Source organism: Notothenia rossii (genome assembly GCF_949606895.1).
Source record: "Notothenia rossii genome assembly, chromosome: 11".
Classification (NCBI taxonomy): Eukaryota; Metazoa; Chordata; class Actinopteri; order Perciformes; family Nototheniidae; genus Notothenia; species Notothenia rossii.
Genome location: NC_136910.1, coordinates 27,602,174 through 27,618,209, shown reverse-complemented (window position 1 = coordinate 27,618,209; position 16,036 = coordinate 27,602,174). Strand labels below are relative to the sequence as shown.

At 40.9% G+C, this 16,036-nt stretch overlaps 1 protein-coding gene across 14 annotated transcripts in view; it reads right to left on the bottom strand.

Annotated features, from left to right (window-relative positions):
* Positions 1 to 16,036, bottom strand: part of cUnh18orf54 (chromosome Un C18orf54 homolog) — an 83,218-nt gene that overhangs the window by 31,194 nt on the left and 35,988 nt on the right. For 13 of the 14 annotated variants that reach the window (XR_013803807.1, XR_013803808.1, XM_079657703.1 and 10 more), the window contains exons 6-12: positions 12,205 to 12,268; positions 5,201 to 5,387; positions 4,607 to 4,671; positions 4,427 to 4,550; positions 4,270 to 4,338; positions 3,651 to 3,729; positions 3,509 to 3,563 (exon numbers count right to left, since the gene is read on the bottom strand). Coding sequence is in view for 12 of the 14 variants with exons in the window: in XM_079657703.1 (XP_079513829.1) it covers positions 3,509 to 3,563; positions 3,651 to 3,729; positions 4,270 to 4,338; positions 4,427 to 4,550; positions 4,607 to 4,671; positions 5,201 to 5,387; positions 12,205 to 12,268 (643 nt within the window). In the remaining 2 variants the exon portion in view is untranslated. The remainder of the gene's footprint in view (positions 1 to 3,508; positions 3,564 to 3,650; positions 3,730 to 4,269; positions 4,339 to 4,426; positions 4,551 to 4,606; positions 4,672 to 5,200; positions 5,388 to 12,204; positions 12,269 to 16,036) is intronic. The other variant, XM_079657706.1, reaches the window with a different exon arrangement.

Here is a 16,036-nt window from a genome sequence, read left to right as displayed (position 1 = left end):
CAAACACTGAGTAAGTGCATTGAACAAATCAATGACTGGATGTGTCAGAACTTTCTCCAATTAAACAAAGATAAAACTGAGGTAATAATTTTTGGAGCCAAGGCAGGACGTTTAAAAGTTAGCGCTGAGCTTCAGTCTGCAATGTTCAAAACAACAGATAAATCCAGAAATCAAGGTGTAGTCATGGACTCTGACCTGAGTTTCAACAGTCACATTAAAACAGTTACTAAATCAGCTTACTATCACCTAAAGAACATATCTAGGATTAAAAGACTAATGTCACAGAAGGATTTGGAAAAACTTGTCCATGCTTTTATCTTCAGTAGACTGGACTACTGCAATGGTGTCTTCACAGGTCTCACTAAAAAATCTATTAGAAAGCTGCAGCTGATTCAGAACGCTGCTGCTCGAGTCCTCACTAACACTAAGAAAGTGGATCACATCACTCCTGTTCTGAAGTCTTTACACTGGCTTCCTATGTGTCAAAGAATAGATTTAAAAATACTGCTGCTGGTTTATAAAGCACTGAATGGTTTAGGCCCAAAATACATTTCTGACCTCCTGCTAAATTATGAACCATCCAAGTCTCTCAGGTCTTCAGGGACTGGTCAGCTTTCTGTCCCCAGAGTCAGAACTAAACATGGTAAAGCAGCGTTTAGTTATTATGCTCCAAATATCTGGAACAAACTCCCAGAAACCTGCAGGTCCGCTGCAACTCTTACTACTTTTAAATCCAGGCTGAGGACTTTTCTTTTTGTCGCTGCTTTTAATTGTTGTTCCGGCTGAACAAAACGTGATCCCTCTTTTAAATGTGTGTCAACCACCTTATTTCGAGCTATTTTCTAAAATCCTATGGAGAAATTGCATTGGTTTTGACGAAGGAACCGGAAGAAGTTTACTTCCGGGTTTTATGACGCGTCACTGCGGTTCTCTATTGGAGGTCGATGATCGCCGTCGATTTATGGTTTCATTTGAATCAGTCTGCAGGTGGACGAGTGGCAGGCAGCAGCGAAAACTGAAAATAGTATTTCCTTGGCTTGTCAGAGTTTTATATTTTAATGAAGTATCTACAGTCAGTACGTTGACTTTCAACATTTCAACTGTTTACTCTGAACACGTGTCATAAAAAGCACAGCTGACGTCAGCATTCACTGATCCACTGTTTGAGCTTTTATACAAGATGCGATTATGAAACATTCCATGAAACATTTGGGGAAGAGGAAAGGTTTTCAACTCGGAGGCTGTGGCTCAGTGGATAGTGTGATGGACTTCGAATCAGGGGATAGCAAGTACGAGTCCCACTGCAGTCAGCATGTCGTTGTGTCCCTGGGCAAGACACTTCACCCCAAATTGCTCCTTTGGGGATTGTCCACAGTACTGAATGTATGTAAGTCGCTTTGGATAAAAGTGTCTAACAAATGACATGTAATGTAATGTAACTCAGCTATAAGTGGTGCAGAGTTTCCGTTAGCTGGTAATTACCGGACTTTGACCGGTAAAATATGCTGACGACCGGCAAATCTAAATCTCTTCGGTCAAAGTGTCCGGTCAAAATATTTTCCCCTTGGCACAATACCGCATCAGTTGCGCCACTTATGTGACAGACAAGAAGAGTATGTGACAGACAAGAATAGTCAATTCTAATGTCTAACATTTATGTGGAGAAAGAGATGTCCTGTATGGGTTGATTGTGCGTTGATCTGTTGGTAATGCCTCGGGGTTCCGGTGGGCATGTAAACAAATGTATAATGCTGTGCTATACTTTGTGGCCTCACCCGGGAGCATAGCGACGCTTATTGTTTGGGTGCCTTGATAAGCAGGTATATCATTAGCTAGAACTAGCTAGATCTGATCGATATGGACATAAACGTGAGTGAAGTCTAAGGCTGCAGCCACACAAGGACGATAACGGAAACAAATCGAAATCGTTATCAAAAAAGTATTCCGTCCACACGCAATAGGCACCAGAAACGTGTCCGTCCACACGAGACCGCTCGACCCGCTGGATACGGCGTAGTACATATGCCGGGCCTGTAAGTAGCGCTGTGCTTCCGTCACAAAATACACCAAAAGCAGCGAAGACTTCCCGCTAGGGCTGCTCGATTATGGCAAAAATCATAATCTCGATTATTTGGGTCAATAATTGATATCACGATTATTAAAAACGATTATCCATTTACTTTGAAAACATCAATTTATTGGAGATTTCTTTTTTTAACAGTATGTTTTTATGCGGAGCTGTAGGTTATCATGCAGAGCTGCGTGTCTCCTCTCCTGTCCGATTAGACTTCACTCGCGTTTATGTTCATATCGATCAAATCTAGCTGGAAGCTCCTGCTGGGTGCACTGTCCTGCGAGATAACAGGACCTGGCTCGAAACACTGGGGCTATCGTTATCAGGAAATGATCGTTATAGGGCGTAGACACGGAACCGTGTGGCCCCCCAGAGCATTTCGTCCGCAGATCTACCCACCTTGGGACCCGTTATCGTTATCCGCATTAACCTGTCGGCCTCGTGTGGCCGAACCGTCTATCTGATAGTAACTGTAGCGGATACGACCGTTATCGTCCTTGTGTGGCTGCAGCCTAATCTGACGGGAGAGAGATCAGCTGCTGCTGACAAGTCGACACGCAGCTCTGTATGATCACCTGCAGCGATTAGCGGAGCGAAACACACACTTCAGGTTAGAATATCACACGTAGCTATTTTAATTACCTCTCAAACTACCTGAACTAGTTATAGATATGTTTATTTTTACTGTCGGGTCACTCATTCCTGGATCTGTGAGCTGCATGAGACTGACGGGCTGTCAGGAGAGGGAGAGAGCGCTCCGTTTATTATTCCCGTGTTATTGTAAGTTACTGTACACTTTTGAATAATGTAGTTAATCTACTATAATTAGTTTGTTTAATATCGAATCATATCAATTTGTTTTAAAGCTCAATAAATAACAAAGAAGACCTTTGACCGTCACATTTTGTCCGGAAGATTTCAACTTTAACGGACAGGTTGACCGTCAAAAAAAATGTATAACGGAAACTCTGAAGCGGTGGTGTAGAGACAAATTGAATTAAGTTTCGGGGAGGCTAAGTTTGGTTCTTCCTTGTGACTCGCTCCCAATGAGCAGTCCTTTCTGAAGTTTGTGTTCCATACAACTTAATAAAGATAAACAAGCATTTACAGCAAGACTACAAAAGGTATCGGAACCAAATCACCCTCTTTGTTCAACCCTCTCAAGCCCGGCACACCACAGATGGACTAAATACCTTGATGTGAAAATTGCAGGAAGAGACTCATTACAATGGTGTGTGGTGTACACAAGTAATGATGCAAATATAAATAATCCACAATGGCTAAACAAGCATGTTGGCTCTCACAAGTGGCATTAAGGCCTATTCCAGCAAAGGGACAACAACATGTATTTGGACGCTGCTCAGGATTAGAGTCACAGGTTTGACATCACAGAGAGAGCAGCGGTGTCTGTCTGCATGTGAAGTTAACACCTACCTGAGCCTCTCTGTCAGTCCCAGCCTCTGTGACACCCGCCGCTGTCACGGAGTCCCTGCAGGTGACATCACAGAGTACTAAGTAAGTTTGGTTATATGAAATGATCGCAACTAAGATTTTAGGGAGAGTAAATCAGTCCTACCTGATGGGTGGACAACAGTGAGAGGAAGAGAGCAGCTCCTCAGTGTTCACTGGACTGACAGCTCCATCAGCTCCACCTACTGCTGCAACAACAGATACAATCAGATCAAGGTAGCACTGTGTGGGAAAAATATGCCCATGCAGTGATGCTGTTCTGACAAAGATTTTAGTAGCCCACAGAGAAGTCTTCCTGCTGTTTGACAGCACTGTGATGTTTGTATTCTTTCATTCACTGTTATTAAGTCAAATGGGAAGTTTTGTTTAGGGAATAGCTAGGATTTATCTCTGATGATAGGATTATCAAGCACTAAGAATACACAAGCAGCTCAAACTGTCAAATCCTTTAGCCATCTCCATGTGGTCTGTCCAGAGCGGTTTGAGGAGTTGCAGTCCGATGGGGAAGCTACGTGAAGAGCAGTGCAACCCCTGACTTTAGAGGTAAATCCTGTTCTGAGCCAGTACACTCAATTCTTCTGATTTAGTTTGCTTGCTTCCTTGTGCTCTTTTTTTGTATAAAGTATACCATTTATTAAATTTAATATAAATGCAGAAATAAACATCTAAACAAAGCTTAAATAATAAAGCTGAGGTCAGCTAAAGCTCTGAGGTTTTTACTGGACCTGCAGGATTGTGAGTCAGACAGCTCAGCACCTGATCGGCCTTCTGGATCAGAGACTCCAGCTTGTTGTCTGAGGGAGGGAGAAACCAGAGAGACAGAACATCAGTGTTGCTGTGTAGAACACATATTTAGTCTTCTGTCAGTCGTTTGTCTTTTACCTCTGAACATAGTTTCCACAATGCCCGATCTGTTGTTCTCTGCAGCGAGTAGAGAGATGTGTTCAGCTAACTGAAGCCTCAGATCTCTCAGAGTCTGCCGACTGTCAACCTGCACACACACAAGCTGCTGACTTTATACATTGTTATTTTTAATTATATGTTCCAAAAGAGTTGTCTTGCCTGTGAAAGGGTCCGATCCTCGTGGTCCAGCTCTGCTACCCAGGAAGGAGCGCCACCTCTGGGATCTACAGGTCGGACACCCACCCACACACACACACACACACACACACACACACACACACACACACACACACACACACACACACACACACACACACACACACACACACACACACACACACACACACACACACACACACACACACACACACACACACACACACACACACACACACACACACACACACACACACACACACACACACACACACACACACACACACACACACACACACACACACACACACACACACACACACACACACACACACACACACACACACACACACACACACACACACACAAATAGTTTGGGCCCCTGTCAGTCACGGGCCCTTAGAATCGTCATAACTTTTCACCCCCTTACGGCGCCCCTGCACACACACACACGTTATGTTTCAGCAAATGGATGGGTGCATACAAGCATACAAGGGCCATAGCTACTACAGATTTTGTAACTTTAATTAAAAAAAACAATATGTTGGTTTTCTATTCTATTCGGAGCATCCATATTTTTTATCAAAGTTCAAGTACCTTGCTCATCCCACAAATCTGACTCTGAGGGTGGGGGCCTCTCGCTGACATCACAGCGCTGGATCCAGGCTGGGTACTTCTGGTCCGGCACACTGCTGATCCCAGAACAGTCCATTTCGGTCTTGTTGGAGGTAAACCAGCGGGGGAGGTGCAGACACACAGAGGGGTCTGCTCTGAGTGCACAATGCTGAGACACAAAGAGGAAACCATGACAACACTACAGTCCTGTTAAAAGGCAGAGCCCAGGGGCCTCATTTATAAAGGGATATACTCTCAAAAAATGGCGTACGCCAGTTTCTACGCAATGTTTGCGATTTATAAAATACTAACTTGACGGGAAAACGTGCGGTCCTCCACGCAAACTCTAACCCATGCGTACGCACTAAGCACAAAAACGGGAGAGACGAGAAACTGCGACACCGTTGGCAGAAGGAAGAATGGAGAGAAATATGTGGAAATAATACCATAAATAAAATGTTACCTCTCATTTATCATATATGAAGAATTCATTTTTCAAACATTGATAAAAGCCAATCTTAAAATTATTTAACAAACGCCTGTTTGCGACTCCTCAGTGCACACAAAAACATAACTTGGAGAAATAAATAAATACGGATGTTATTTAAAACCACCTCGAATATGTTGTGTTAATGTTATGAAATGTTTTCTCATAAATTATGCGGTAAGCAGGAGGACAGAATTACGTTTAAACTTACGCCGTTTTGCATTTCTATACAGATGGAGCACTGAATTTCAGACTCCAGCTTACAGCTCCCTGCCTACGACCTGCCAAAGACCAGTATAGAGGAATGTTAAGCCCTCCCACTATTTTCCAAGAGGGCATTGCCAGATTTTCAATTTCAGGTTTTAACCAGGAGATGGCGCTTCATTCACAAATACAGAAAGACAAGTTTCATGGACTTTCAGTTGTGTTTTGAAGAGCATTTGAACACATCAATATTTTAGATCAACTAAAGTATATCTAATCTTGTAATTCAATAATATATAGTCTTTATATATTAAATAATCATAATTATAATGTATATGTTTACATTACACTTCTTTATTTGTTATGCTCATACTTTTACCTTTACAATCGTTTGCTTTAATATGCAGTATATTTTTTGTATATTTTTGTGTTTGCTTCCTCCTGCTCCCTTTCGGACACATACTGTATGATTTATTATTATTATTAATATGAAGATATTATTAAGATAAGATAAGATGTTACTTTATTGATTGAACATTTTAGTTTAGAATGTGCTGTCCCACGGTAATTCAGAAGTCTCACAGGTCACATTCCGACCATTATTTAAAACAATAGGTGCTTTCACACCTTCTACAGTTTGATTTGTATGGAGGGAACTCTGTCGGTTTTCGAATTACCCATTTGCTTTCGGGGAGCCCTATTTTTCCGAGCACATCCTGCTACTAAATATGTCACACGCACGCTCTGTTGACTGGCGCAGCAGCGCGGATGCGATCAATTGCTATAACAACACTCTTCTACTAATCGACCCTAACGCCGCTTACAGCCGGCCAACTAAAAGTTGTTTTCCGTTCACGTTGTCATTTTTAGACTCCTTCGCTTCTTTGCTTGTGAATCCAAAAGCTGTGACGCTTGGCTGTTTTCGTTTTGCCATATTTTTTATTCCAAAGCCAGAGTTAAAAAAATATCAATATGAACATTTCAAATACTGCGCTGGCATCACCGCCATAACCATAGCAACGTAAGTAAGAATGCAGCGCCGCTACGTACAGATGGCAACACCCAGACATATTCACAAATATAAAATATATTCAGAAACTGTAATTAACAATAACTATTATTTATTTCAAGAACTGTTATTTACAGAAACTCAACATTTCTAATCTGTGTGACACAAATATGCACGATTGTTTTGGGCTCCCCCTATTTATCTCAAAGTCAGCATTCAGGGGAGCTCCCTCCCTCTTCGGGGGAGCCAAGCTCCTCCTAGCTCCCCCCCATTTCGAACAGTGTCTGTGGCTGAATGGCCAGCGATTAGGTGCGGCGCATTTATCATAGGTGATCAGAGCTAACTGCCTGCCGTCAGATTTCATTTAAAAAACAGATCTGATTTTAAGACTATTTCTGCGCTCATAAAGAATGATAAGAATATAATAATGCGTATTGAACTGGTTTCATTAATTAGTGAGTTTATTTAAGACTAGATCAGCCAATCGGGTCAATTTGTGCGATGTGTGTTGTGTGTGTGCAATGTAACTTTTTTTCAATAAAATATTAAAGTCTCCCAGTCCGTGACTTTTCCTGAAAGTGTGTTATGTTGAACCCTATGTTGTTAAAAATTGCATTCTAATAGCGGGATTTGACGGGTTTAGGTAGGCCTATACAAAAACCTCTGGCGGTTCTAGTGTTAAGGTAATTAGGTACAGTAGAAGCCCTTTTTTATCAGTAACAAATTTAGCAGTTGAACATAAAAGTCAGCTAACTGAGGGTCACTTGCAATGACAGTGTTGTGTCTAATTGTAAGCTTGTCACTCAGAGTAACCTACAATGAATGTAGCTGCTGGAGAACAACGATCAAGGGGGGAGGGGGGGAGAGAGCTTTGGTTGATGGGCCATTAGTTGTGTAAATACACAGCTGAGAACTGCCTTTTCATTCAGACTGTTTAAAAAACGGTAACAACGGACTATTTTTCTTAGCGGAAGCATGTCAATTTAAATCAATACATACAACTATTTTTTAAATCAATACATACAACTATTTTTTAAATCAATACATACAACTATTTTTTAAATCAATAAAAACATTTTCTAAATCCATAAAAGCATTTAAATCAATATTGGGAGTCATGTCGTTACTTTGTTGAGAATGTGGCCGTGTAATAAGCGGGATAATTTGCAGCGAATTGTTCCTTATGGGGAAAATAACACCCGTCATGTCTGTGTAGAGGTGTGTGTGGTGAAAACACTTTCATGAAGTGAAGGAATTTCCTTCTATAAAACAGCTGTGGGCAGCAGTGAGTGTCACGGACATGAATTCATAGATCAAGGCAGACTGGTGCAGACACTCTCCTGTCCTGCCAGGCGACACGCCCGTTCTAAGCCGTGTCACTCACATTCCAAGCATCCCCAAAAAGTGTATTATGTTGTTACATCTCAGATGTTATGTTTCAGTTGTGCTCTGTCTATGTTCAGTGATGCAAACGTGTCACCTTTCGGCGAAATTCGCCGTTTTGAATCCAAAATAGGTCGTTTGTGTGATTCATGTAGATCTGCAATAAAAATATTTTTGGGGTATGGGGGGGTCTGGGACCCGGAGTAATCTGCGGCCGTGAGCTGTTATGTGCCATCATGACACGCATGGTGTTCTTTTTTTATATATTATAATGAAGTACGAGCTGTGTGCTCGAGTCTTCCTGCCTGTCGGCTCTGCTCATGGATGTATAATAAGGCTCTGCTGCTCCGAGATGATGGTCTAGCTTCAGCAGCTACATTACCTACGGGTGCGTTCGTTAATAATAACTGTGCGTCCGGAGTCACTGTGGCACAGACTGGACCGCTGGTGAACAGCTGTTAGAACTGGCCGTTCAGGTGTTCAGAGCAGAGCTCCCTGTCGGAGCGGCAGAGCGTGATGTGAACTGAAAGGTTTTTCTGTGGCAATATTATTTAAGGAATCGTTGAGCTAGCTAGCTAGCATACATTGTCACTATCTGCTAACGTTAGCTTTAGCCTTCTATTTCTAATAGTTTTTTTCATAGGCTATAAAAAGAGGTGGTATAAGTATATATATATATTGTACTTGAGTAAAAGTAGAAGTACTCAGATATTGTACTTGAGTAAAAGTAGAAGTACTCAGGTGTTGTACTTGAGTAAAAGTAGAAGTACTCAGATCTTGTACTTGAGTAAAAGTAGAAGCACACAGATCTTGTACTAGAGTAAAAGTAGAAGTAGCCTACTCAAATCTTGTACTTGAGTAAAAGTAGAAGCACTCAGGTCTTGTACTTGAGTAAAAGTAGAAGCACACAGATCTTGTACTAGAGTAAAAGTAGAAGTACTCAGGTCTTGTACTTGATTAAAAGTAGAAGTACTCAGATCTTGTACTTGAGTAAAAGTAATAGTCCCAGAGTGTAGGAATACTCTGTTACAGTAAAAGTCCTGCATTCAAAATGTTCCTCAAGTAAAAGTAGAAAAGTATTATCATCAAAATATAGTGAAAGTAGCGACAGTAAAAGTAGTCATTGTGCAGATTGGTCCATTTCAGAATAATATGATATGTTTTATAATGATTGATCATGAAAGTGTTCTCAAAGCTGGTAAAGGTGCAGCTAGTTTGAATGACTTTGTATACTGCAGGGTAGCTTGTGGATTTACTCCAGGTGGAACTAAAGTCAGAATTAACACTTGATTATATTTCACATCATTCATCCACATCTGTAAAGTAACTAAAGGTATTAAATACATGTAGTGGAGGAAAAGTACAGCATGTACCTCTGAACTGTAGTGGGGTAGAAGAACAAAGTAGCAAAACATTGAAATACTTAAATAAAGTACAAGTATCTCAAAATTGTGCCCGAGTATAGTACTTGTTGAGTTTATGAACTTAGTTACTTTACACCATGTGGCTATAAAGATAAAAAGACTAAGCGTTGCAAAATGCATGAAAATACATTTTCAAAATGCTCAACAGTGCTGCCAAAGTTATAAACTGACTGCTACACAATTTAAAATAAATGCTTTTATATATTTCTATTATGTGACTCTTTGGCGTTTCTGTTATTATTAACACTGCTGCTTTAGTTGTTCTGACTGCTAAAATCCTCTGTTATTCCGTGGGGTGGGGGAGCCGGGGGCTCGGATCCTTGTCACCTTTTTCATCCCTGATGAGTTTGCATCCCTGTATGTTAAAAAGCCTCAGTCACCTTAATTCATGTAATAAAAACATCTCAGGTCAGTAACACTCAAAGCTAAATGTGCAATACCATGTTCAGCTATGTTACTATTTATAATGTTATTGTTGTTACATCAGAAGATGTACATATTGGAATGATTTCTTAACTTACAGTAGGCTATTTTTTACAATGTGTGTTGGAAGGATTTATTAAATTACAATGAATATTGTCATTGTTGAAGGCTTTTAGAGAAGGGTGAACTATAAGCCTGAATTACATAACATTTTATACCTAAAAACATAAAAGCCACAATAAATGAATCACAATTATTCCAGTTATTTTTACCTCCCGTATTGCTTTCAACCCACCAGCTTTTATGGTGTTGTTACGTCACTAACTGTAAGCTTGTCACATACAGTCTATGGTCACTCAGAGTAACATCCAGTTAATTTAGCTGCTGGAGAAGAAAGATCAGGGGGGGAGGGGGGGGGGAGAGAGCTGTGGTTGATGGGCCATTAGTTGTGTAAATACACAGCTGAGAGCTGCCGTTTCATTCAGACTGTTTAAAAAACTGTAACAACGGACTATTTTCTTAGCGGATGCATGTCAATTTAAATCAATACATACAACTATTTTTTAAATCAATAAAAACATTTTCTAAATCCATAAAAGCATTTCAATTAATACTGGGAGTCATGTCGTTACTTTGTTGAGAATGTGGCCATGTAATATAAATATTTTTTGTGAATTACTGAGTTTAGGCACGTTAATAACGTTTTAATGAAGTTGAATACAGTATATTCATATGTGTCAGTGATTTCATGTCAATTCGGCGAACATAAACATAAATGATCGTGGTGAAGATGATGATTAAATTAGGATTAAAAATCGAGAGCCGGGCTGCATTTCCTCCCGTTCGTTTTTTTCGAATAACAAAATGATTTTGTTAAATAACAACATGGTGATGTTTTGTCAATTATTACATGTCTCTTATTTAGCACAGTAGTATGATATCCGTGACATATGGATCTTAACAAAGCTCCGCTGTACATCCAGCATACTGTATCTGACTTTATTTCACATGAGCTCCAGTGTGGAACCCCACTGCACCCCCTGGTGGATCAATGATCCATTGCAGCTGGCTTCATTATAATTACATTTATCTATCACGGGGGCGGTCTCAAGTCAAGCTGGAGGTTTTCCCTTGAGCGAGGGCAGATCACGTACCAATCACGGCCCTCGCGTTTCAAACTGTCTGAAATGAATCGCTCCATCTGTAGGTTCTACAGCATGGTTTTATATACTATCATGTTTTATGCCGTTTTCTAAGACTTGATAAGTCGCTCATAAAACACAGGAGGTATGGAAACTAACACCATATGTGGTAAATTGTACAGCTAATATAACAAAACACATTAGTTGTATTTCCTTTAACTGGTGGATATAGAGTTGCTGCAGTGGAGAGGCTGCGCACAGCTGATCGACAGCTGGGACACAAACCACCAAATACGAAAACATAATTCAGATCCAGTCGTCATGACTCCACTCCAGAGGGATTCCCCAATCGTTTCTAACAGTTTCTCATCAAGGGGGTGTCAACACACTGCCTGAGGAAGGCTATGTGTATTTTTTTTGCCATGAACCTTTTTCGGACCAATTATTTATTTATTTTGGTGACGAACCGACCTCCATGCTGCAACTCTGGTTCAAACTGCATCCACCAAACAATATGCGACCTCCCCAAAATAACCAAAATCTAACACGGTGTGAGATGTATTTTTTAGCTGTTCTGTCGTCATTTCCTGCTATCTTCTTCATAAAGTCAGTCAAAATGAATGAAGGAATGGCATTTCTTTGACTATTTATAGGCAAATATGGGCGTTACGTGAAGCCCGCAAAAGCTGCACCACATTTCGAGTCGTTTGTGATTTATAAAGGGAAACCGGCGTAGGAAGTGCTGTACGCACTTTCCTTATCGGTGCGCAATGTTTGGCGAATCGGAAAATGTCGGAAGATTTCTGTATCTATTTTTTGGATTTCTACTAAGTAAGCAACTTTCCCACGTGAATCCTACGCACGGCGTTATAAATGAGGCCCCAGAACACACATTGCAATGTGATGATAGTCACCCTGTGGGGGGAGACCATGTCAACGTCTGGATTCATCATGGCTGCCCCTGGTCTGCCTCTGCACCTGGACAGAAGGACAAAGAAATTAAAAAGTAAAATGTGATTGTAACATTGATGTATGTTATTTTGTAATTAAACATTTGTTTTCTAGCTTATTGTAATTATTTTAGCTAGTTACGGTATTTCATAACGCTTTTATTTTGAAGCCAGTTTTGGGGCACTGGACTTGTTAAAGATGATAGAAAGACAATAGTAACTCAAATAACAACTGTGTAGCAGAGTCCTGCACGGGTCTGATTTTCAAGACCCGCTCCGCGACGTGCAATACCGAACCCGCCCCCCGCACATATTGCCAATTAGTTCCGCAACCCGACCCGACCGGTCGGCACAAGATCCGCAACCCGACCCGAACCGGCATATATATATATATAGGCCTATATACTCTATATATGAGCAGTGAAATAATTTACAGAATTCACATGAGCACGATTAAAGGGAAATGGAGCTCCCGAGAGAGCGCTGCGCTGCCTTAAATACAAGCTGTAGGACTTTGAGGAGCTGTCCACTGTGTCCAGTAACACTTACTGAAAATAAACTATTCATTTGTTGCGTTTCCCATAAATGTTCAGCTGGACGATGTATTCGAGCTGCTTATGATGCAGAGAATCATGCAATTATGAATACACGCAGTTGCGTATTTGGCTCAAAAAGCATGGGATGTTAATAATTAGGCTACATAATAATAATAATAATAATAATAATCAAGTAGCCTAACCTACGACATTTAAAGTGATAATTGTTGGCCATTTCATATGTGAAATTTGGATAGTATACTTTAAAACGAAGGTAGCCTAATCCAGGAAATACAATGCCGTTCATTCCATTTAATTATATTCATGTAGACACATTAATTAGATGGGCCTCCGCCCCTCCCAGAAAACGTGACTTATTAAAAACGGAACGTTATCATATTGTTATGCAACAATCACGTGCATTTATTTGGTTTAATGTTACAATCATTATGGCTGACGATATAAAACAAATTGAAGCCAACTGAAACCAGTGCAATTGCAACAGGGACACTTTTAAACTGTTTAGAACAGTCAAGCTGGCTAATGCCAAAACAACAGACATATAGTAGACCTAACACACTTTTTTTTAACAGACGTATAACCTTTTACAGAGTCTGTATTATTATATAATATACGAAATATATACGTACATATAAAACATACATATAAAACAACATATATTCCATATAACACACTTTCTTTTTTAACAGACTTTTACAGACAGGCTGGCTAACGCCATGTTCATCTCACAACTCAGTGTTTCTTTAGATTACTATGCAGAAAAAGAATGTCATCAACTTTCCCTGGTTTCAATTGGCTTTTCCTTTCTGAGACCACAAATCCAGCCGTGGAAAAATCTCGCTCACTCGCGGCGCTTGAAGCTGGAATGGAAAGAATCGAACGAGCAATGTGTGCCACATTTGGAAACCTGGTTGCATGCTCCTTCCACCAGCTGAGAACATCGAAATTCTCCTGCCTCGGTGACTTGAAGTTGATGTATGCGCTCACTTCATCCTGAGTGCACTCATCGCTGGAAGAGGAATCCTCGACGTCGGATAATCCCTCCGATTGTCTAGCTCTCTTCTCGGGCGGTGCTGAACTGACAGTGGCAACATGTTGTGTGGGCGATGCACGCCTCTCTTTTATGTCTAGAGAGGTGCGAATAGAGGGCGCAAGATTAAGCATATGCAATTTTATAAACTTTACAAATAGATTTCCTAATATTTTACATTTCATATTTTAAATGATGAAAACAGACAAGCAGGCGAATAAGCATATACAATACAGTAACAGTGGGCTATACTGTAACGTTAGGATAGTAACTTTTTTCCAATCCTACCTCAATTTAATTTTAATACAGTATCAGGGTATATGCAGGAATCCTGAAGTCAAATGTAATACCTTTTAAGACCTTTTTTAAGACCCTTTCCATACCTTTTAAGACCTCATCGCAACTTTGAGTTCTAACCGGTTACATTGGCAACACACTTTACCTCACATTTACTATATTGATTGTAAGATAGCAAAACTAAACAGAGTGCAGACAGACTACTGAAGCCTCCTTTCCACATGAACTTCAACCTCTCTGTGAAGGTCAGGTTTAATGCAGTATGCTGCTTTTTTGCTTCTGTAGACTCTGTGCTCTTTCATTCCAGTAAAACTCCTCAGAAAACATTAGAAACCAGTATTTGACCAAAAACAAAACAATTGAAAAAACTTTGAACGATGAAATATGTTAAACTTTGGTGAGCTTCAGCGGGGTAATGCCATATAGGAGCTCCCTCACAAATACCCAGGGGTTAAATTGGGCTGGGGCTGTCCGGGGCTAAGCCCTGGCACATAGGACGTCGTCACCCTCACACATTTGTAATATGTTTACAAAAAAGGATATATATGTTAAGACTTTTCTCGTTCTTAATATAGACTATATTTAGGGTCTATATGTGTTGACTTTACTTTAAAATAGCAGATCTCTGTGACCGGATATAGTTTGGCTTAGACCCCGGCCCCACACGGTAAAGCGTATACGCAAGCGCAAAAAAGGCTTCCGTTCACACGCATTCGATTCATTAACGTGTCCGTTCACACTAGACCGCTGTAAATGCTGGAAACGATGTAGTACATATGTCAGGCATGTAAGTGGCGCTGCTGCCGCCCGAAATACACCTAAAGCAGCGAAGAAGACCCCGGAGCATGGTTGCCATGGTTGCCCTTCTGTTTATTCTCCGTGGTGTACGGCGTGTTCTCCTGCTGTATCTCTCAGGTAGTCCACCAGCAGATGAAAAACACCCACCTCTCCGCCTCTTCCAAGGAACGAGGGGACCGTGCGGCAGTTTCCGTAAAAAAAAATGTCCGCCGGTCAACATGTCCGTTAAAGTTTAAATCTTCCGTACAAAATTAGGAAAGTGCCGGTCAGAGGTCTTCTTTGTTATTTATTGAGCTTTAAAACAAATTGATAATGACTCTGTTCTCTGTATAATAATATAATAATATTTAATAAACGGTGACTGCCTCTCTTTTTCTCCCCCTCTTCTGACAGCCCAGCAGCAGCAGGAGACGTGGGGAGAGGGAGGCGGGCTCTTTCATCGTTATCAGAAAATTATCATATAGGGCACACACGTTGCCGTTGGATCCCCAGAGCGTTACGTATGCCGGTCTACCCACCTTGGGACCCGTTACCGTAGTCGTTTATTTCCCCCCCCCCCCCACACACAGAGCGGAGCAAGGCAACGAAACTTAAAATAATAAGCAGCATTTTACGGCGCGCTATGCATGGGGCCGCCTTGTGGGGTTTCCAGACATGTCGTTTCAGTAAATTAAAGGGTGTTTGATGTTGTCGTTGCTGTGAACTTTCTTAATACCTTGGAAAATGCCGTTTAATACTTTTTAATAGCCTTAATTTTCGCTAAATTGATTTATCAACTTTTAATACTTTTTAAGACCCCGCGGACACCCTGAGTATGAAATAAACTATGAGATCACTTTTTTCTTTTTTCCTTCGGCCTTACCGTTCACAAGGCGCCGCACTTCGTTGTGCACTGTTTCCATCGAATGTTCCTCCACAAGCAGCTTCAGACTTTTCAGCTTTGGGTGCAAAAACATGGCCAGTTTGTGCAGGAGGTGTATCTCGTACTTTTCAACCAGAATTGTGAGACATTTTGCCTTCAGAGAGGAGAATGTCAGGTTGTCAGTGGAGGATGGTTGCAGGTGGCGTTTGAGGCGATCAAGCCACACAGCGGTGAGGTGAAGGGTTGGAGTTT